The sequence below is a fragment of the Maniola hyperantus genome, chromosome 20, assembly GCF_902806685.2.
Source record: "Maniola hyperantus chromosome 20, iAphHyp1.2, whole genome shotgun sequence".
NCBI classification, from domain to species: Eukaryota; Metazoa; Arthropoda; class Insecta; order Lepidoptera; family Nymphalidae; genus Maniola; species Maniola hyperantus.
The window spans coordinates 2,234,588-2,258,119 of record NC_048555.1 but is presented as its reverse complement, the minus strand read 5'-3'; the positions used below and the strand labels follow the sequence as shown (position 1 = coordinate 2,258,119).

The 23,532-nt window shown below is 36.6% G+C and overlaps 2 protein-coding genes and 2 non-coding genes across 6 annotated transcripts in view; 2 read left to right on the top strand and 2 right to left on the bottom strand.

Annotated features, from left to right (window-relative positions):
* ITP (ion transport peptide) overlaps positions 1-13,400 on the bottom strand; it is a 104,127-nt gene extending 90,727 nt beyond the window's left edge. The window contains exon 1 of one of the 3 annotated variants that reach the window (XM_069505521.1): positions 13,248-13,400. The gene's annotated coding sequence lies outside the window, so the exon portion shown is untranslated. Of the gene's footprint in view, positions 1-1,703; positions 1,796-1,830; positions 2,287-13,247 lie in introns of those variants that run through there. The other 2 variants (XM_069505522.1, XM_069505524.1) reach the window with 2 other exon arrangements.
* LOC117991922 (peroxisomal leader peptide-processing protease) lies at positions 566-23,234 on the top strand. The gene is made up of 11 exons (XM_034979560.2): positions 566-796; positions 15,122-15,482; positions 16,163-16,326; positions 16,833-16,936; positions 17,699-17,826; positions 18,096-18,262; positions 19,181-19,287; positions 20,626-20,794; positions 21,695-21,836; positions 22,305-22,468; positions 23,058-23,234. Exons 2-11 carry the CDS (start codon positions 15,130-15,132, stop codon positions 23,141-23,143), a joined length of 1,584 nt encoding a protein of 527 aa, XP_034835451.1. The 5' UTR covers positions 566-796; positions 15,122-15,129; the 3' UTR covers positions 23,144-23,234.
* TRNAY-GUA (transfer RNA tyrosine (anticodon GUA)) lies at positions 5,176-5,264 on the top strand. The gene is given in 2 exon segments: positions 5,176-5,212; positions 5,229-5,264. It is a non-coding gene; the product is annotated as a tRNA-Tyr (tRNA).
* On the bottom strand, positions 6,195-6,267 carry TRNAV-CAC (transfer RNA valine (anticodon CAC)). The gene has a single exon. It is a non-coding gene; the product is annotated as a tRNA-Val (tRNA).
* Positions 23,235-23,532: the final 298 nt, after the last annotated feature.

Sequence of the window (23,532 nt, the reverse complement as noted above, 5' to 3'; positions counted from 1 at the left end):
GGTTCCGTATCCGAAGGGTGCCAACGGGGCCCTATTAAAAGTCAAAAGTGAAATCATTTATTCAAACCGAAATCTCATTCTAAAGGTCGATGTACATTATTTTTTGTACCTACTGTATTTCATGAACGATAAGTAGGTAGAAAGTTGAAATTTCCACAGATTGTATATATCTATTGCGGCTATAAATAATAAAACAAAATATAATAAAAATTTCAAAATAGCCACGTAACCCATCATCGTGTGCGAATCCGACTCGCGCTTGACCAGTTTTTTATAAAAACAAAAAATGATATACGAAATTCCTACAGGGCTCAAATTTATTAGATTTATCATACCTGCCTATCATGAAAAAATTTACTCGGATGTCCATGATGAGGTGAGGATATAATAGGATGTATTTAGGTAGATTAGCACAAAATACGAATTTATTGTTTGAATAATAAAAAAAATATCAGCGCCATCTGTATTTACACCGGCGTGCTATGTTGTAAAATGGTTCGGACTGAAGTATGAATGAAAATAAATGAGCGTCAAATGAATACAAACTGGCAACATTGCTTTTGCTTTGCTTGCACTAAAGTTCATCAGCTGATATCGCTGGGTCGAATTATTAACTATTAATTCTGATTACTTTGTATTAATCCTCAAAATATTATAAAATGTAGTAAACAATTGTAACTTTATCACGCGTGTTAGTCTTAGCCCCGCAATTGTGCATGATAAACGTGTTCGAAAGTTATCATCAAGAATTTACAAATCTAACCTCAAAATTGTAAACAAACAAACATCGAAAACGGTGAGTAACAATTAATTAATTAAAACACGATTCTCATATTTTTGTTTTTACAATCTGAGTTTACGTATTTATACTTAGTAAGTATTTAGCATGGTTTTTGACAAAAATTATAATGAAAGAGGCGCATAATTTTCCTTTGCAGTCTGACTTGTAAAGTTCATAGAGGTCACCGTTTATTGTTATTGCATAGTAATTTCCAGTTAACTCTGCCACCTATTAGATTACGCGATATTGTTTGTGACGTTTTTCGCCAGCTTTGTACCTATTACGAAATGTGTTTAGTGTCGGTGACCGAAGTGAAATACCTGGTAGGGTAGGTACTAGGTACCTACATATAGTTTCATCAGGTAGGTTATTTACCTATGTACATACTACATAGGTAGGTTAAGCTACTAATATAAATAGGAGAGATATTTTATTAGTTTGTAATCAATAAACTCTGAAACTACTGAACCGATTTTAATTTTAAAAAAATATCATTAGATACCTAGCTAAGGTACTTTTTTCAGAAGTAAAAGGCTATAAATCACATAGATATGTACCGCGGACGAAGTCGCAGGCAAAAGCTATTTCGTTCACCGTTTATTATTGTTTAGTTCAAGTTGTTTACGTTTTAAAAACAGCTAAGTTTAAAATCAAAGCCAGTACGCTGTCCATAAAACTCTAAAAAGGTGGACTAGCTACGTCTTAGTTAGATTATCTATCTATTTACATACAAACTTTTAGTTTTGTTTCGTAGTTTTACGAAAGTAAAAAGCTTATACCTACTAGCGAAATATTTTAAAATCGTTTGTTGTTGTACTATGCACTTAACAAGGTTCTTCCTTTCACGTACCTGCCTGGTTCACCTACGTTTGAACTGCAACGTGTCCCAAAAAGCCCCAAAACAATTCACAAATAAACTTACCGTGATCAAAATCCTTTAAAATAAAACCCACAACCACTTTGCACACCTTTCAAACAACACACCCAACATAAATGACCATTAAGGGATACTCCACTTTGCACTAATGACTTCGAAAAAATGCACTCACCTAAAACGTTATCGCATCAAGTAAATGGAACTGCGCGACTGACTCGAAGACCGAGCCGGCGAAAGTGATTTCTTTTTCTTTACACTCGATGCCAGGCGTCGAAATGCAGGCATATCCGTTGCAATATGCACCACAATGAAAATTCTCTTCGAAAGTACACTTTGTTGTCACTGCATCCTACACACTGTCAAAGAAGTTCGTAGGGAAACTCGGATGGAAGGCCGTTTTCGTTATCGCTATCGATATACACGAGAGTACATCGTTCATAACCGACGATGCGCGTCGGTCGTCGTCGAAGAAGTCGCCACAAGCCGACTACGAGTCTCGAAACCCACGCGAGGATGTGAATAATAAAGCGGAACGTGATTAAAGGCACGATCACGGAAACGAACAAAGGCAGGAATTTTTGTTTCTGTAAAAGGAGCACATGTAAACGTTAATACAGGAGCGAGAGAAACGGGCTCTTAGCATTGACTGGAGCTGCTTGAGCCGGGCAGGATGCGGTCCATTAGGCAAAAGAGCGTCCATTATTGTATTGTCGTGGGCTTATCGTAACGCTTGTCTCCTTATATCGCTGGGAGCGATAAATATGAGTGGCACTTACAATTTAGGTGAGAAGGCAACTTTGTCTATAGAAATCTAATCTATTTCCATATGAACTTGCTATTTTAGTTTATTTTGAAAATCGAATAAGAACACAAACTCTGCACTTAAATGATAGGTCTAAATGTATTGCTATCCATTTCACAATACTTCCTGCAGAAAAAGATAGCAATAACTGTACACCTGTTAATTTAGTTTAGAGATTGTGTACAATACAACAGAATTTTTAAGAAAACAACTAATTAAGTACGTAATTATCTTGTACGTAATTATCTTGGGCTTTCTAAAAATGTTAATGCTTTAGTTGATATCGCTGTTTTGTTGAACATCATTAGGTAGGTAGGTACTGGTGTCAAAGAATTAATGTCAGGAATGATAATTACTAACAAAAACTACTGGATTGTAGAGAAGGGAGTAATAACGGAACCGGATCCTGGATTACTCATGCTGGTTAGTTCAATTGGTCAGTTAAGTACAACCGAAGCTGAAGCTGGCCATTTCCGTCGTTGTTTTACACAAAACCTAATGGGAATACGTGTGACTGATACCAGATACCGTACCAAATGGATCCTTTGGCATCCGTCACGTACAAACCGACCGTAAGATCGTACCTAGTCAAACGTCATCAGATAATTCATCTGAACTCAGTCTGCAATTATTTCTGGCTTGGGTAAGATAAGACGAAAACTTCAAAACAAAAGTACCTACCGGGATGATAATTGTTTAGATATATGACACTTTTTTAACAAAACGCTTATAATATAATATTTCTTGTCAAATAAACATTGTTCGTACTCCCTACAATCAGTTGCCAAGATATTTTTGAACATCAAAAATGTTCTACTAAGGTTGACGTCAATGCTTGAGTGTAAAATGTGATCTTGTTTTATAAATTCAGCATAGGATATATGTAATCTGACCGTCATATCAAATGAACTGTGCGTGCAAGTAACGGTGTTACTCAAGCGTACTAAGGCGTGATGGTCACACCATCCTTCTCGTCCAATCACCAATTGACAGTGGGCGCTAATTATTTCCTTTTGTTACATAATTCGTTCACGCGATGTGCATAATTTTTTGTGCAAAAACTACATATTTTGCTTAAAATTGTAATCTTCAATGTGTATTACCGACTAATACAGAAAAATCTCATCGTCGACGACTTTAGATCCATGGGAGTAATCTGGCTTTTTTGAAAATAGTAACTGCTAGATTTCTTGTGGTCTTTCCCAGTGGTCAGATTGGTGGTCAGACTAGGCTGTAGGCTCCACTGTACAAATTCATTTGACATTTAGTTTTTTATAAATGGTAAAGCCTGAATCTTTTATAAGTCATATAAAAGGAAAAGCTGACTGACTGACTGATCATCAACGCACATCTCAAACTACTGGACGGATCGGGCTGATATTTGGCAAGCAGATAGCTATTATGATGTAGGCATCCGCTAAGAAAGGATTTTTGAAAATTCAACCCCTAAGGGGGTGAAATAGGGGTTTGAAATTTGTGTAGTCCACACGGACGAAGTCGCGAGCATAAGCTGGTGTAAAATAAATGATTTGGAACTTGACTTTAGATGCTAATTAGTTAAACAATAGATTACATAGTTATCGTTCATGGTTATTGAATCAATAATAATAATAATAATAAATTTATAAATTGCTTACTTTGTAAATTGATTATGTACTATAATGAATAATCTATATTATGAACTGTAAAACATTAAACATTGTTTCATAGGCGATAATATTCACAATTAACTGGTTAAGTTCAATGTTCTAGGTTTGGGTCAGTCATTCTGATGCAACTGGGGCGCGTGCCATTTCTTTCTATTAGTCATAAATGCGTCGTATCTCCTGTTTTAAAAATGTGGCAGCAGAAGATTGAGTGCAGAGTTTAGAAAACAGGTTTTATTTAAAAAATGTGAATATACCATAAGTCGTAATAAGTATCTATGCAAATAGTAATGAGAAAATTTCTTAAGACATTTATATTATTTAATTACAAGTTTGGCCCTACCACTGCTTAAAGTAGTAAGTCTTGATAGAATAATATTAATTATATCTAGTAGTAGTACGTGTATACATGCGTACAGCGTATATACTTACCTACCTATTATGAATTACTTTACTGTGTATTATACAAAAGAACCAAGTTATCTTTTAAACCCCCGACTAATCTAATCTTTGAATGAAAGTGGCAGATTTCACTATATCGAAATTTATCTTTATGTCGAAACATCGATTTATTTTCTTATTGCTTAGCCAATTATAAATAATTAATCATTATATCAATCGATCATGTCTGTAGTACATGTTTAAACATACTAGGATAGTTGTAATCGAACATCAAATAATTAATCGAATAATGTTCATTGACTCTTGAAAGTAAGATCCTTTTATTCAAGGTTGTAATTTAAACTGTAACTGAAACACTACTGGGATTTACATAATATTAAAAAATCAATTATTTAAAAAATACATTTAATATAGCTCAAGGAAACCATTATATTATTATTATAAATTTTTGTTTAAGAAATAAATAAAAACCTACTTTTATAAAATCTTTACAATAATATAAAAAATCACCATATCATATTATGTAAAAAAATTATCACAATATTATAGCTATTATGAAGAATTTATTCCTATTATTTACAAGAACCTTGTTACCCTATAACTGTATTTGGATATTGAAGTTTTGATGCCACAGAATGTATCGCTTAAATTCGATAAATTCTCCCAACCTTCGATAGCTCAGTTGGTAGAGCGGTGGACTGTAGAGGAAATATCAAAGTCATCCATAGGTCGCTGGTTCAAATCCGGCTCGAAGGAATTCTTTTTGCTTTTTATTTTATAGCTTTTTTAATATTACAATAAAACTTAAAGCTAGCCTTATCTAATTACTATATAAATCATAATTTTTATTTTATTAAATGTGTGAAATTTTAAAAACTACTAAGTAGGTATAGGTACCATGGAACTAGGAATCAGCTTAGCTTATTACTAAACTAGGCTTTTAAAAATGTCAAAAACATCGTCACATTGTTTTTAATATCTTACTAATTAATTTTAGTACTTATTGGTTTTTTTTCTTTATTGGTCGGCACGGTACTTTTTACGTAATTCTAATACCTACTTTTATAGGTTTTCTTTATAAATACAAACGGTAAAATATGAACCAAGCGAAATGCCAGTTTATCTTTGTAACTTTTGTACCTGCCTATTTGCCTGTCTAGGGTAGTTATCAAACTTTTAACCTTAAATAATTTTAAATTATCTATAAATTGACCACAATGTATTTTAAACCCCTAAAAAAGTACAGAAGTGATCAGGTACCTAACCTTATAATTTTAATAATATTGTAAAGACTAACTCATTAGCTCATGCTGAAATTCCTTCCGCAGCAATTTTTGTGAGTATATATAAAATAAATAAACAATTTATTATTAACATATTCAAAGCATGACTTTTAGAGGCTACACGGTACACCTTATTATCTAATTATGAAACAAGCTAATTTATTATTATAGATCAACGACTTTAATATATTAATAGTTTTGTGCGATTATAATCACACAAAACACCTACGCAAGCGTAAGTTCAATAATTTGTAATTACTATTTACTAATATGAATAGCATTAACACTATCTTTCTCTCGTTTAATAAAATTGAAATTAATACTATTTCGTTAATAAAAATAAATTATAATTTCTTGGACTATGTTACAAAAATGAATTTGAACACAGAAAACAAAAAAAAACTGTTTCCGCCCGGGATCGAACCGGGGACCTTGTGCGTGTGAAGCACACGTGATAACCGCTACACTACGGAAACTTAGAGATAGTCATTGAAATTATAAATCAGTTAGTTCAAGTTATTCTACGATGTTATTCATCCACTGGCTCTGGATTCCAGCTTATTTTTTTTAATGAGGTACCTAGTTATGGTTCGCCCATCTGTGTTAGATTAAGACGTACCTATAGTGTTCCACGAATGTAAATTGCGTGGTCAGCGTCTAGACGCGGTGGCGATCTGCGCGTCGCCCGATTATTATTTCATTATTAAAGCAGCCTCAATATCGGCTTTACGTGTTTTAATTAATCATTTTCCCTGATGAAAATCTCAGGGAAAACCCTAAAAGCTCCCGTAATCAAAAGTGGCGCAGCCCGGGACGGATTTTCCGACTTAAAATCGTAAAGGAAAATTCGTAGAACCAAAACAAATAAATTTTCTTTTGTGACGAGTGTGAAAAAGGGGCCAAGTATGGAAATAGCGAAGCGGTGAGTTATCCTTTCGCCAATCCTTTGTCCTACAAATATAGAGACTATTAATATAAAATGTATTTTTTTAATTGTTGCAAAGATATTAAGTATAAATTATAAATTAAAATGAATTTATTTTAATTTAAGTTTTATTATAATCAAAAAAATTATTTGCAAATAAATTAATATTAGAAATTAAAATGAAATTATTTTAATTTCAAGTTGAATTACCTACCTATTTACAAAAATATATAAGTTTTAACGGTAATGTACTTTTTACTTTATTAATTTATAACTTATACAAATCTTATTTCTAATTCCAATTTTTTTATTTTTACATTACGCTTTTATTGTGTTAAGGGCCCGTGTGTGTCTATTGTGTTAAGGGCCCATGTGTGTCTATTTTATTAAGGGCGCATGTGTGTCTACTGTGTTAAGGGTACGTGTGTGTCTATTTTGTTAAGGGCGCGTATGTGTCTACTGTGTTAAGGGCACGTGTGTGTCTATTGTGTTAAGTTAAAGTTTTTTTTGAAAGCCAGTTGCATCCTCATTTAATTACTATTATCATGGCAACCCCGTCCATCTTATCTGTACCGAAGGAAATCGTGCAATTAATTCCTTTGTATGGTGGTGATAAAAGACAGTTACGTGATTGATCGGTTTAAAGGAAATGATGAACAAAATTTTTACATTTTTAATGTTTTAACGAGTAGATTAAAAGACGATGCAGCTGCGCTCCTGTCCGAACGAGAAGACATCGTTACATGGTCCGCATTAAAAGCTTTGTTAATCCAACATTTTGGAGACCCTCGCAGTGAAGCGTGCATTAATATCGAGTTAGAATCTTTAAAAATTAATCCAGGTGAAAGTTTTCTTGATTTTTGCAATAGAATCCAAAGTGTTCGTTCGTTATTAATGTCGAAGGTAAATTCGAGCGATAATTTGGAATTAAAACATTCTAAGGCAGTTATATATAATAACACAGCTCTTAACGTGTTTCTGTATAATCTTCCCGAAAATATGGTGCGTATTGTTAGGCTGAAGGCACCCACTACTTTAGAGGCGGCTTTAAGTATCGTACTCGAAGAAGTAAACTTTTTAGAGCAATATAAGACGCGTAATCGTGTGCATGGTAATAACCCAATAATGAGTTCGAGTTCAAGGCCAATTAATTTTAATAACCCACAAATGAAGATGCCTCTATTTCAGGGTCAAGGTCAACCACCAAACCCAGTGTTCGGTCATAGACCTCAATTAGGTTTTCAGCCACAACAGTTAGGGATTAGGTCCTCACAACAATTTGGGTACATGTCCCCACAACAATTTGGGTACATGCCCCCACAACAATTTGGGTACAGGCCTCCACCACAATTTGGGTACAGGCCTCCACAACAATTTGGGTACAAGCCTCCACAACAATATGGGTACAAACCCCCACAGCAATTTGGGTATAAACCACCACAACCCCAGCAACAATTCGGGTACAAACCACCACAACAATTTGGGTACAAACCCCCGCAACAATTTGGGTATAAAACACCACAATCCCAACAACCAACTAATGACGTATCTATGAGAACAGCACAGCCGAAAATGCAACAAAATTTTCAGTTGAACGAATTAACTTTGACTAACGATGAGGACAGCTTTCCGAGCTATGGCGATCATTCTGCCGTCCTCAAGCTAAAACGTCGTTAACCAACATTTGGCCAAATTTGACTTTTTAACGCTATCTTACTTAGAAATTTTTTTTCTATCGACCAATCTAACCGGTATTTTCCTAGCTGCTGTAGTTTTTGAAATAGAAATATGAAGAACGTCGTTAAATAACTACCTGTTCATATGATAACAACACTTAAACGCCATTTGCCAGTCTAAAATGTCTCAAAGCAGGTTTTTTTCTTAAATTCCTTAACTAAAATGTCTTTAAAGTCACTTTACTTATTTTTAAATTAAGTTTTTCTCCAAAATTATGGTGCACTATTCCATAACTTAAATGTCTTTAAACGAAAATGCTAGACTAAAATGTCTTTAATGACACATAAACGCGTTACAGTTTAGTGATATTTTGCAAAAAAATATTGTTTCCTATCCTAAAATAACTCTATCCCACAATACATAACTTTAATGTCTCTAACTATTCCCGCATCTCGCGAGGTTGTGACTTTCTTCTTCTTGCAATGCCGTTTCCTATCGGAGGTTGGCAATCATTAGAGCTATCTGCACCTTGGACACTGCTGCTCGGAAAAGAGATCGGGTACTCTTCCCGTACCATTGGCGTAAATTCTTTAGCCACGGATGTTCTTCTACGGCCTGGTGGTAAGACTGCCGGCTATTTTCCCCCGAATAATGAGCTGAAGGCGGTCGTATTTGCTATTTCTCATAATGTGGCTGAAGTACTCCAACTTCCGCACTTTTATAGTCTTCAGGATTTTAAGATCTTCACTTAGCCTTTGTAGTACAGTTGCATTTTTGATACACTGTACCCAAGAGATTTTCAACATTCTTCTGTATACCCACATTTCAAAAGCTTCTAACTTTGACTAGTGCGCCTGCGAGAGCTTTCTGTAAACGCCTTGTGGCATTCAATCAAACGTTTGCACCAATAGGCAAAATAACCAATGAGTTCAAACCTCTCACTGTACTCTGGAATGATAGCGTGGTGGGAAGAAAACAAGAGGACATAACGGACTAAGAGGACTTGCTATGAAGAAAAAAGGAAAATTGTATGATTTTATGGATTTTGTAATGTCACAATTATTACAGCTAACCTAAGATAGTGCTTTTATTTTATTTATGAATACTGAGGATATTTTTAAATCCATGGTTTTTCACGGTTCACTTCTACAAACGGGCCCACAAAGGACGATGGTAACTGAAGAGAGAGTCATAAAATCCAGCTTCACAGGGGAAGTTGGAAAAAATATTATTAGGATTACGATCAATCACAAATACAATAGATACAATAAAACTATAATATACATTACTATGCTACTCGTAATATCTACGTACAATAATTAACCTCGAAAAACAGATACAACTAACTCCTTAACCTGTGAACCCTACTTAGCCATGATAGTTTTCCTTTAAAATTGATTATATTATATACTGCTGCTGTGAATTTTTTCACGTTCCTTTGTACAACCATAATATGGCTGATAAAGGGGGTAGACACTTGACTCTAATAAAAATTAGCACTTTAATTAAAACATCATATTTTACAACGGATCTAGAAATTGAAAAATGATGTTCCCACACCCACAGTATTTTTAAAAGACCTATTCAACGATATCTCACACTATGGGGTAGACGAGAAAAAAAAATTCACCCCCCCTTACATGAAGGAGAGCCACCCTAAAAATAATATTTATCACAATTTTATTTCACCACTTTGTCGGCGTGATTAATATTTATACCCATGCCAAATTACAGATTTCTAGCACTATTACTATAAGTTTTAACAAATTAAGAGACTACTTTCGGACTGTTCCTCTTTCAATTGTTGTAGTTACCGTTACTTTCATTGGAAAACCTCAAATGTTTATAAACAATGCTAACCTAAAACGTCGCTACGGTTCGATCATTTGCAATAAACCACATTTTAGTTTAGCAATTCTCCCCAAAAAACGCTACTGTATACAAACTATTTCTATTCTACTAGACTAAAATGTGTTTAAATTACAAAAGCCGCATTTTAAGTGTTATGTTATTGATAGTTTTAAGGATCATAACCTAACCTACAATGTCGTTAAAGTCTTTTAGAGTCATTTTACTTTAGTAATTATACAATTTTTTTAAGTTTCGTAAAAGGATAAAAAAAGTAAATGCAATCCAAGCCTTAAACGTCTTAAAGGGTAATCTAACGACATTTAAGTTATGTAAATACAAGACGTTGTTAGAAAAAATGCTAGACTAAAAAGCCAAAACTGTCCTGCTTTAATTATTATTTACTCTAGAAACTTAAAAATACAGCTATTCAAAAGTGCTCTATTTGCTCTACATTTTCATAGTTTCAAGTTTTGTATACGTTTATTAGTTATCAAATGGCATAATTTCTTTATAAATTCGCGCTTTTTTGATCATATCTCGAAACTTGGTTGTGGTAGTTAACGACACTTTAGCTTTAGGACGGCAGCATTATAAGTATGACAATGACTCTTCAAATGACATTAACTACGGTTATAACGTTGACATAAATCAAACAGAAAATTCTAACTCTAACGTATCTTATCATAAATCAGTACCACTAAATGATATTGAAACCCCAATTCCGGATTTTCAGAAAACAGCCTCTGCAAATAAACAAGAAGTCATAGAATTAAATTGTGATCCCAATTTAAAACTTCCCTATATTTATTTGGAAGAAATAGACGCAAAAATGATGATTGATACAGGCAGTATGAGATCTTTTCTCAGTCCTCGAAAAGCTCATGAGTATTTTAGTGACTCTATTAGAAAAGAACAATTTCAAGTAGTTAGCACTCATGCTTCTAGTAGGCATGACGAAGTGATAGAAATTCCTCTCTTACCTAGTTTCAGAAATGAAAATTGGCATAAGTTCTACTTATATGACGTAGACAACCGTTATGACGGACTTATTGGTAATGATCTTTTACAACAATTAGGCGCAATCATAGATTTGAAAGACCAGTTATTGAAAACTAGCACTACTTGTATTCCAATTATAAATGACAATTTAAATTATACGATTAATATACCTCCAAGGTCAGAACAGCAAGATAAGTTACCCAACGATCAAAAATCAGGCGATGCTGATGCTCTGTCTACAATTAAAATTATTACTCTAAATTCAAGCGAAGAAAATTTGTCACTAAAAGTTAACGTAGATCAAAATTTGAGTAGCAAAGATTCATCTACAGTAACTATGTTAGATTTGAACCGAACAGCAACCGCTAGTTCCATAGAATTTAATGGTAAAAACGTAAATGATTTCCCAGTACGACCAGAATCTAGTAAAACAGATACAATTAATTTAGCTATAAATCCAGATTTAACTGGGATACCGATTTTGAATGAGGTCATAAACAGAAAACCTGTTTTACAGCTAACGAAAACCCAGAATGCCCCGTTTCAGGAATTATTCATTGATCTTTTTAGCATTGAGGGAATAAAGAAAAAGGTTAGGAAAAAGAAACGTGGCGAAGCTAATATTGAGTTTTCTGAAGGAAACATTGTTTTTGCAAAGGATGTTAATAGGCGTAAAAGTAAAGATAAACCTAGATATATCAAAGCAAAAGTTATATGTCGTTCTGAAGGAAATATTTTACCAATAAAAGTAGGAGAAAGGAAATCCAAAACCTCCAATAAAAACATTAAACATCCTCCACAGGTTCTGCTATGTCCTGCTAGTGGTGATGCAGTCACAGGCTTTTCATCTAAAAACTTAATATAAAAGAAACTGACTTGATTGTCTCTAAAATGTTTGATCGTTTTATTAATGTAATCAGCTGCTTAGCAAAACAATTAGATTTTTGTAACTTTTTACAGGATTATTTAGTATATTTAGAAGTAGTTCTCGTACTATCTTTGTTAGTTTAAGTGAAATTGAAACAGCATTAGCGTTACGCAAAATCTCTATTTTACATTAATCAATTGTGAACTCTACAGAATTACTCTATGTATCATTTAAAAGTAATTTCTAACTCTAGAACCCTAGCTATCATTCCCAAATATCCTTACCTTTTGGCGAAAGGAATAAAGTATGTACTTACCGCTTGCTAAATCATGTCAAGAATTTTCTATCGGCAATCAGTTCCTATGCACTGCAGATAATCGAGCGTTATATCATTATGGACTTACCCTGGTCACAATCGACGAACCGTGTGAGCTGGAAATTTATGGAATTCACCTCCACCACCGCATTATCGTAGAATCAGATAATATGAAGATGATTCTAATTATTACACTACCTCAATTAAACGCAAATGAGACTCTATCTGGTGCAAGTGTAGTTAACGTGGAAGCAATTAGTTTAGACGAAGTGAAATACATGGCCTTTTCAGTGAAACATAATGCTGTTGTTGAAAGTGTTTTAAACGATCAAAAGGACAGTAAATTCAGTGTAATTTTAGGATACCTGACATCAGGTTTTGTAGTTTTAAGTATTTTTGTCTTCTTATGTTACTCCTGGCTAAAATCGCCAAACTGTTCATTAATTAAGAAAAATCATCGGAATGAATCTAGAATCGATCCTTCCGATAATTTTCCTCTTAGGGATGGAGGAGTTATGGTTCGCCCATCTGTGTTAGATTAAGACGTACCTATAGTGTTCCACGAATGTAAATTGCGTGGTCAGCGTCTAGACGCGGTGGCGATCTGCGCGTCGCCCGATTATTATTTCATTATTAAAGCAGCCTCAATATCGGCTTTACGTGTTTTAATTAATCATTTTCCCTGATGAAAATCTCAGGGAAAACCCTAAAAGCTCCCGTAATCAAAAGTACCTACAATGAAATCTTGAATCGCGCATTTCTGAATTTTGATATTAAATAATTAAAATATTTACCTATCGTAAAAAGAAAATAAACTCACCGCTTCTTTGATGGCCGGAAGAAAGAAAGGAACACCGAAACGGGCGCCTCTATCGATGGCGCTTGAAAGAACTTGAAAGCCCCATTCCAAACGATTCTTTTTATACCAGAACAAATTACTAGTCTCATTGCCCACCCGCTGAATAACACCTCATTACTTGCCTCGAGGGTGTGGTTGATATGGCACAAATGGGGCGCAAATTTGTAATATACCCTATTTTCATGCGATCTCAACTTATATCCCCATGCAATTACAGCCTGAGTTAAATAGTACTTCGATATCCATTGCTGCTTATATACCTGTAATCCATTATCTAAATCACTACCTACTCTATTACAAATGCGAAAGTGTTTGTTTGTTGGCTTATTGGTTTGTTGGTTTGTCCTTCAGTCACGTCGCAACAAAGCAACAGATTTTTTGCATAGGTATAGTTAAAGACCTGGAAAGTGACATACCTAGGCTACTTTTTATCCCGGAAAATAACACATTTCCCACGGAATTTAAAACCCTAAATAAATGCGAACTAAGTCGCGGGCATCGGCTACTAAACAAAAAGTAAAAGTTCTGACTCATCGACTGATTCATCAGCGAAAGAAACTCGTCCAAGTGGCAACTCGGCCATTCGGATGAGTTTCTTTCGGTCAAGATGTCTTCCAAGCAACATTGTCTAAGTTCCTAAGTCGTTATGAGGTGACGCGAGAGCTCAACAGAGGTGATAGTTGTCAACTTGTGGCAAAAAAAATCCTAAAGGACCGGCAACGCATCGGCGGTTCCTCTGGTGCTGCAAGTGCAAATGTTTATGGGCGGCGGTAATCACTTAACATCAGGTGACCCGCCTGCTCGTTTGCTCGCTATATCTATTAAAAAAACTGCAACTCTTCCGCGCCTCTCCACTATCGCAGGAGCATATTCCATAGCTATTAATTTGTCAGTGTATTAGAAGCAGCAATGAATATCGAAGTTTTCTAACAATTTTGATTGTGGGTTTGAAGATATTTTTAGCGTCAATGTATGATTGCCCATCTTGACGATGAAAGACCCGTATCACAATTTATTGTATTCAATTTATTTTAAGAATATTTTTGCTATGGATACGCTGACCTTGGTTCTTTTGCGAATTTCTTAATTCCGGTACTTATTCTTCAGGGAACATAGGCCATAGCCCTCTCGTTGGGCGAAATAATCTTGAAAAAATCCCAAACATGAAAAAAGGAGATCGAAAAAAAATCCGATCCGCTCAAGTGGGACCGCGTTGGATAGGTTTTTTAAATTATTATGAGGTTACTTTCACAGGTTTTGAAAATGTTTACGGTTTACGGAAAAATTCAATAAGTAAATAGGTATTTTTTTAATACCCCCGGCTGAGATAGGTACCTACGCACTGAAGTTTAATTAAGTTTTGTAGGCGCAGCCGATTTTATTTTTTATTAAATCAATTTTCAGGGTCCCGTACCCCTATATACCTACGTCTTTGTTATCTGTCAAAACCAACATAATCCAAACTTCATAGTCGCTGATCGTTCCTCCCTCTGTTAGGGACAATACACAGAGAAACTTTCAGCTTTTATAATATAACGAAGGTCTGTCCCTCGCCGGCGCAATTTCCAAGGACCTGCATAGCCCAAAGAAGCATATGTAGAAGAATACATTAGGTTTTGAAAACAATTTACAGTACGCTGCCAATAGTAATGTACATCGGCCTTTAGGACATTTCTGCTTTGTAGAGCGTTGTCTCTGTCACTCATACCTATATGACGTTTTGTCGGTCTCAACGACATAGTGCTCTAAACATTTGCTTTCTCCTAAAGGTCGATATACATTACTTTCGGCCGCATACTGTAATGTAGTAAGTAACCAAAATGCTTCTGTTCCAGCGTCCAGAATGAGTGTGGAAGGTGTTATGGTCTCATACAACTATTCAGATGACGGCGAGCTGGCGAACATCCTCACCGTATCAGCATCTGGCCTGAAATTTTCCAACCGCTGGGTCCTCACCCACGGCTCCATACTCTCCCCTTTAAAACAGGCGAATGCCATCAAAAACGCTCGAGGAAGGCCTTTAATGAATGAGGAGTTCTATAACGATTTACCAGAGATATACGTGACGTGTGAAAAGGTTGCCTCCAAAGTGCCAAATGTTTATGAGGATGTTGAGAAGTTAAGTAGAGAGAGGAGCTTAGATAATGATATCGATTTTGAACACAGCAGTTACCAAGTCAGGGTTCTTACTGGAAGGTAAAGTAATCTAACAATGCGATTTTTTCTTCTTAGCTCGAGCCTACTCCATTTTTAGGGTTCGTACCTCAAAAGGAACCCTTGGATGTAGGATCACTTTGTTGTCTGTCTGTCTGTCCGTCTGTCCATCGTGTCTGTCAAGAAAACCTTACTTTCCGTTGACGTAGAATCATGAAATTTGGCAAGTAGGTCTTATAGCACAAGTAAAGGGAAAAATCCGAAAACCGTGAGTTTGTGGCTACATCACAAAAAAAAATGTGTTCACAAAAAAAAAGTTTACTAAATCACATATAGATGGCGCTATTGCCACTCACTTGCAGTGTTGCTTATAAAAATGTTAAAATATCTTGTATGATGGTACGGAACCCTTCGTGTGCGAATCCAATTGGAATTCTAGGTTTAATTCAATTCTAGGTACTCAAGCATTGAAATTGAAGTATTAACATATAAATTGTTCTAACTTGTAGATTATGCCTACGTGGAAGGAAATATGGACGCTGGAAGGGTGTTACACACCTTAACAGTTCCATCAGAAAAGTTAAACAAAAAAAAAACAGGCCGAATTGAGAACCGCCTCCTTTATGGAAGTCGGTTAAAAACGGTTCACGCGTTCTCCGCATAATTTCCTATCCGTTTCAATATTAAAATCTGGAATCCTGACTAGTTAATCTTATTTTCAGAATATGCCACATATGGCAATGCCCAGTGCTGGACCGATGCGTGGACGATATCTTATATAGTTGGACAATCGGTCACCAAGATGGTGATATGGAAAAACAGACTCGGCTAGGAAAAGCATTGCTCTCTGTGTTCGTGCTGGTTGATTTGGAGGGTGATTACAGAGGTGAGTGGATACCCAGGGGGTAATTGCGTAAAACACATTCAATATAGTTTAGTATCAATTTTAATTGTGTGATAAAGTTGATAAGGCAATGATTAGAAGTGCAATGCATGATCACCCACAAATAATGTTTATGACTCATGAAAACAAGTTATAAGTTCAAACAAAGTCTTAAAAACATAAAACGATCGTCTACTCCATAAACCCTTATGCATATGGACGCGCTTCACGCCTAAGTATAGCAAACAATATACAGCAAGCATCGGCAAACACCACAGGTGGCTTGCCTGCCAATCGGAACACTCCAAGGCGTTGGCAAGTATACGCAAACACCCGACCACACGCTTGCTGTTTGTCGCAACTCGCAAGCATTTGGCAACTCCAATAGGTTTAAGGGGCATTCGATAGCATGTAACAACCCCTACAACCTTTTGATGCATTTTGGCGTTTTACCCTAGCAACCCTATTTAAAAAGATCCTTAAACAATTGGGACGTCAGTTGCTTCCAGGTCTCAAAACCCTCAGGCCGCTGTCAGAACTACTGGACATGGTGAAGCCGCCGCCCGATCGAGGGACCAGTATTCAAGTACATTCCACACCTTTTGGATGCGAGGTATGTGATCCTGTGTATTTACCTAAAATTAAAAAAAAACTTCCTTCGTAAGTGCAAGATCAGTCAAAACCGTAGCATCACTACCCATGTTATAAATGCGAAAGTGTGTTTGTTTGTTGGTTTGTCCTTCAATCACGTCGCAACGGAGCAACGGATCGACGTGATTTTTTGCATAGGTGTACCTGGAAAGGGACATAGGCTACTTTTTATCCCGGAAAATTAAAGAGTTCCCACGGGATTTTTAAAAGCCTAAATCCACGCGTACGAAGTCGCGGGCATCAGCTAGTTATCTATAAAAACGAGCAAAAAAATCATGTTTGCTGTATGAAAGCCCCCTTAAATATTTATCTTATTCTGTTTTTTAGTATTTTGTTCTCTGTGAAAATTTCAACTGTGTAACTACAACGGTTCATGAGATACAGCCTGGTGACAGACGGATAGACGGACGGATAGCGGAGTCTTAGTAATAGGGTCCCGTTTTACCCTTTGGGTTTGGAACTCTAAAAATGGATAACATTTTCGTTTTCTTCATAAATTTTCAGGGGAATAAACCTAATTGTGTCTTTTTGGTTCTGATTTTTCTTTCAATTCAAATTTCTTTTTGCGAATATGGGTAAACAGTGGAGATGTTACAAAAACAAAAAGGTACAGCCAAATTCTGCCTATTAGCATGCAATATGCTATGATATACCTAACAACGTGTACATAGTTTTGATAAAATTAGTCACAAAAAAAAATTAAATTAGATTTCTAATTTCTCAGGCTTTCCTGAACGCAGTGACCCGAGGCGCTATATGTGGAGTGGTCGGCAAAAGACCATCCCTGCTGCTCACAGATGCAGCCACCGCTTTAGGCTCTGAAGGAGGACCGGTTTTCACCGAGGGGCCAAAGTGAGATCTAGGTTTTAGGATTGTAAGACCAATATAGTGATCGTTATTTCATTTGTTCTTTTTGATTGTTTGGTGTCTCAAAATAGTTAACGCCCGCTGAGATGTTTGTCTCTGTCATTTGTATGGGATTACGGAACAAAGAGAGCCCTAAACCTACTAACTTATTTCCGTGAATAGAGTATAACATGGGAAGTGTGTATTGTTCTCTATACGAGCCAGACTTGTGACGCACGACATCTCAATTCTCATGCCTTTTTTCTCTTTTCTAGTAAGGAGCTGGTAGGCACGGTGGTGTGCAGCGTGTCGTGGTGGCGCGGCGAGTGGGTGGGCCTGACACTAGTCGCGCCCCTACGTGCCGTGCTGGCGGCCAAGCTGAGGGTGCCCACCATGCATCCCCCTAGGGCGCCTGCTTCGCCACTCTACTCCAAGATACTCAGTGAGTTGTCATCGCAATCGTATTAATCACAGATACGGATTGAGAACGCTACCAAAAACTTAGCGTTATGTTATCTAAATATATAAAAGGAAAAGGTGACTGACTGACTGATCTATCAACGCACAGCTGAAACTATTGGACGGATCGGCCTGAAATTTGGCATGCAGATAGCTATTATGACGTAGGCATCCGCTAAGAAAGGGTTTTTGAAAATTCAATCCCTAAAGGGGTGAAATAGGGGTTTGAAATTTGTATAGTACACGCGGATGATGTCGCGAGCATAAGCTAGTACTACCTAAACACAATCCAATACCAAGGATTTTTTTGTAATTTTTTTTGCATTTTTTTTTTGTGGTATCATATCAGTAATCATCAGTACTATCGTCACCTCTCTTCGTTTTTAGGGTTCCGTACCTCAAAAGGAAAAACGGAACCCTTATAGAATCACTTTGTTGTCTGTCTGTGTGTCAAGAAACCTATAGGGTACTTCCCGTTGACCTGGAATCATGAAATTTGGCAGGTAGGTGGGTCTTATAGATGGCTTTAGGGGAACAATCTGAAAACCGTGAATTTAGGCTTACATCACACAAAAAAAATTAAATTGTGGTCATGAACTAATAATTAGTATTTTCAATATTCGAAGTAAGATAACTATATCAAGTGGGGTATCATATGAAAGGGCTTTACTTGTGCATTCTAAAACAGATTTTTATTTATTTTTATGCATCATAGTTTTTGAGTTATCCTGTAAAATGTCGAAAAAATAGGACTATTACGGAACCCTCATTGCGCGAGCCTGACTCGCACTTGGCCGGGGTTTTTTGAGAATGTTGTGAGATCTAAAATCTCATAGGTACAGTACGAGGCACACAAGGAACAAGATCGAGTGAATTTTTACTTGTATTTGTTGTGTTGTAGAGATAGTGGACCGCACAACGATGCTGGTTCGTTGCGGCGCGGCGTGGGGCGCGGGCGTGTGGCTGGGCCGCGGGCACGTGCTCACTTGCGCACATGTCGTCAAAAACGTACGTACTCACTTGCTAGTTGCTCTACTTTCGTAATATGACATGTGATAAAAAGACAGACAGACTCATATAATTTCCATTATCTGCTGGTACCTACTTAAATTTTCGCAAAAGAAGAAGAAGACATGTTGTGCCGACCCCACGTAGCGTGGGATATGGTAAGGAAGAAGAAGAAAAAAGAAGAACTTACATTTTCGCACCCAAAAAGGTATTTTAGCGTGGAAATGCATCACTACAAAAAAAAATTAAGCTAATTGTAACAACTGCAACCCTTTACCTAATATAAAAGGACTTATCCTGACTGACTGACAGGCAACGCACACTGCTGGGGTTAGAAACTTAAAATATTGACAGTAAGTTCCTGTTACAACGTACATTACGCGGCAGAAAATAATGTACATAAACCTTGACAAGTAGATAGCGAATTTTTAGAGCATTGTCTCTCTGTCGTTGAGACTGACAAAACGTCATATAGGCATGAGTGACAGAGACAACGCTCTACAAAGCCGAATTGTCATTCTAAAGGCCGATCCACATTATTTTCTGCCGCGTACCTACTCTAAGCACTCACGAACGGATTTTTAAAAATTCCACCCTCAAGTCAAGAGGATTAACTAGGGGGTGAAAGTTTGTATAAAACTATAGTTTGTTAGGTAATGTGCATTTTAACAGTTATACCCATGAAATTTGATATTTTGAATTTCAGTTTAAAATTAAGAAATAAATGTTTCACTGTTTTAGTAAATTCCACCCCGGATTTACCTACTAAATTAACACAACCCTAATATTTAAGACTAGCTTATGCTCGCGAGTACGTCCGCGTGAACTACACAAATTTCAAACCCCTATTTTCCCCCCTTAGGGGTTGAATTTCCAAAAATCCTTTCTTAGCGTATGCGACGTAGGCATACGCTAAGAAAGGATTTTTGGAGCTATCTGCATGCCAAATTTCAGCCCGATCTGTCCAGTTGTTTGAGCTGTGTCTTCATAGATCAGTCAGTCAGTCAGTCACCTTTTCCTTTAATATTTAGATTTAATATTAACTAGCTGATGCCCGCGACTTCGTCCGCGTGGATTTACGGTTTTCAAAATCCCGCGGGAACTCTTTGATTTTCCGCGTATAATCTATCTTTATTCCAAATTTCAGCCAAATCCGTCCAGTAGTTTTTGCATGAAGGAGTAACAAACGTACACACACACACACACACACACACACACACACACACACACACACACACACACACACACACACACACACACACACACACACACATACATACATACATACAAGCTTTCGCCTTTATAATATTATAGTCGGGATATCACACTGTTTCACAGCACGCATCCTACAAAGTATCCGTGTACTGCCAAAACAAAAAGGAAACGGCCATGGTGCGATACAAGACTAAAGATGACAAGGCCTACGACTTGGCACTGCTGTACACCAACCCTGATAACTGGACACATCTCATTCCCGCTGAATTCGCCGAGGAACCTGCAGAAAAAGGTAACACACTTGAAATCCATTGACTTCCACTGTCAACTCATCATTATCATTGTCAACGGGTCACAGTTGAAAATCAGCGTTTTTTTTTTGTTAAATTTATAGACAGCGCTTGGCTGCAATCAGACCTGGTGGCAAGTGATGATGCAGCCTAAGATGGAGCGCGCTTGCCTAAAAGATGCCTATTCACTCTTGTCTTGAAGGTACCTATATTATAATTGGAGGGGAAAACTGATGCTGGAAGGGTGTTCCAATTGTAAGCGGTTCGAATTAGAAATGAGGAGGCAAATCGCTTTGTACGTATCCGTGGAATTTTGACTACGCTTGCGGTACGATAGTAGAAAGGTGAAGGAGGAGGACCATTTTATGCGTATTAACGCATATGATGCAAGACATTGTGTTGAGCTGTAGTAAACCCATTTGAAAACGTTACATTTGTATATTTTGCTTTTATCTGTGACACCAACAACAAATACATAAATGTATTTTGTTTCTTTATTTCTTTCAACTTATAGGCGTCCACTTCTGAACATATAATATATCTCTTGTAGGGATTTCTGTACGCCACGGTCTTGCGCTGCCTAAATCCAGCAGCTCCCCGTGACTCGTTTGATTAGTAATTCCCAGGACACGTCAAATACCTAACCTTATAGCCCAATAAAATAATCCGGCTCGAAAGACCAATTTTTACATTTATTTCTTTCAGTTTCAACCGATAGACGTCCACTGCAGAACATATATCTCTTGTAGAGATTTCTGTACGCCACGGTCTTGCGCTGTCTAAATAAAGCGGCTCTCCGTGACTCGTTTGATTAGTAATTCCAGGACACCTAAAGTACCTAACCTTACAACCCAATAAAATAATCCGGCTCGAGGGACCAATTGTTTACATTATTTTTCCAGGAGAATCGGTTCTAGCAGCTGGTTACCCGTACTTTAACGAGAACAACCTAGAAGACTTGAAACCCACAGTAACTAGTGGCCACATAAACAATGTCTCCCCTTCTATGATACAGACTTCGTGTTGCGTACAATCTGGTTTCAGGTATGTATTCACTCATTCGTTCAATTAAATGTATGGCATAAACTTTTTAGGGATTTGTAGTAATACAAGGAACCCTTGTAGTTCCGTATACTCCACGTGTCTGTTTGTGTGTCAATCTCATTTTAAAGATAAACTATAGGAGGAGGTTATAATCTATAGGTATATACATTATACATATATAAAAGAATTTTTCTTTTATATATGTGATGTCTTTTATGTATGAAAAGGAAAAGGTGACTGACTGACTGACTGACTGACTGATCTATCAACGTACAGCTCGAACTACTGGACGGATCGGGCTGCAATTTGGTATGCAGATAGCTATTATGACGTAGGCATCCGCTAAGAAAGGATTTTTGAAAATTCAACCCCTAAGGGGGTGAAACAGGGGTTTGAAATTTGTGTAGTCCACGCGGACGAACTCGCGAGCATAAGCTAGTCTTGATTAAAATTTATATCTGTTAACAGTGGCGGCCCCATATTCCGTATAACTAAAGAGTTGAAGGTAGAAGTACTAGCGACCATCGTGAGCAACGCAAAAGCGCAAACCGGCGCAAGCTTCCCTTACGTCAACATGGCGGTCCCCACTAGAGCTTTCATACGGCTTGTGCAGCATTTCATATTGGACAGAGGTACTTGCATTAGACGATATTGCACTCTATGCGCTTGTGTATTAAGGTTAAATTTCATGTAATAATGGAGTTATGCTGAAGCGTAAACCGGCGCAAGCTTCCCATACATTAACATGACGGTCCCCACTACAGCATTCGGCTTGTGCATATTGGAAAGAGGTAAGTGTTAGACCATATTGAACTCTATGGATATGTTTGTTAAGGTTTATATTTGGTCTAGTAAAATAGCAACGCCAAAGCGCAGGTACGTTAACATGGCGGTCCCAACCAGAGCGTTCATATGGCATGTGCAACATTTTATATTGGACAGAGGTTTGTATTAGACGATATTGAACTCTATGCATTTGTTTATTAAGGTCATATTTCGTGTAACAAAGGAATTCAAGGCAGAAGTACTTGTGACTATCGTGAGGCTTCAATCATAAACAGGTGAAAGTTAAAGAATCCTATAAAATTTATCCGGTTCGAGGGACCAATTTTATAAAAACCAGGGACTTATATTATTTGGTGATTACATGGTCTGACAAAATTGAAATTGTGAAGATGCGACATGAATTCGATAATCCTAACACTGTTTTATTATTTTCAGACGAAACGAAACTGTCTTCAATAGAAAACGACAAAGAAATGGTCCAATCACAATGGAGACTACTGCCATATAGATCTAAGATATAGAAATACATATTATTTTTTACTTTAATAACCATAATTGTGATATAATTATAAATATGTAATCAGGAATTAATATATTATTTTTTATTACTTATCTTTATCTTTTATCAATTACCTGATCCTTTAGGGTTCCGTAGAAAAGTAGGGACATCTTAAAGTTTAGTCCTTTTCGTGTGTCCCTGTCCATGAATGTTTATAACTGTACCCTAATACCTATGCTTTAATAGTTTCTGAGTCACAGTTATACTTCATACTGTCACACTAGTATTATAAAGGTATGTTTGTTACTGTTTCACGCAAAAACTACTGAACGGATTTAGCTTAAATTCGGAATGGAGATTAGATTATACTCTGGATTAACACAAGCTACTTTTTGTCCCGGAAAATCAAAG

What these genes read in the sequence shown, in the direction of transcription:
- LOC117991922 (XM_034979560.2), top strand. Translation starts at nt 15,130, where the DNA reads ATGAGTGTGGAAGGTGTTATGGTCTCATACAACTATTCAGATGACGGC. An exon ending in CCACACCTTTTGGATGCGAG is followed by an intron (nt 16,937 to 17,698) that starts GTATGTGATCCT and finishes CTAATTTCTCAG; the next exon opens with GCTTTCCTGAACGCAGTGAC. An exon ending in GTTTTCACCGAGGGGCCAAA is followed by an intron (nt 17,827 to 18,095) that starts GTGAGATCTAGG and finishes TCTCTTTTCTAG; the next exon opens with TAAGGAGCTGGTAGGCACGG.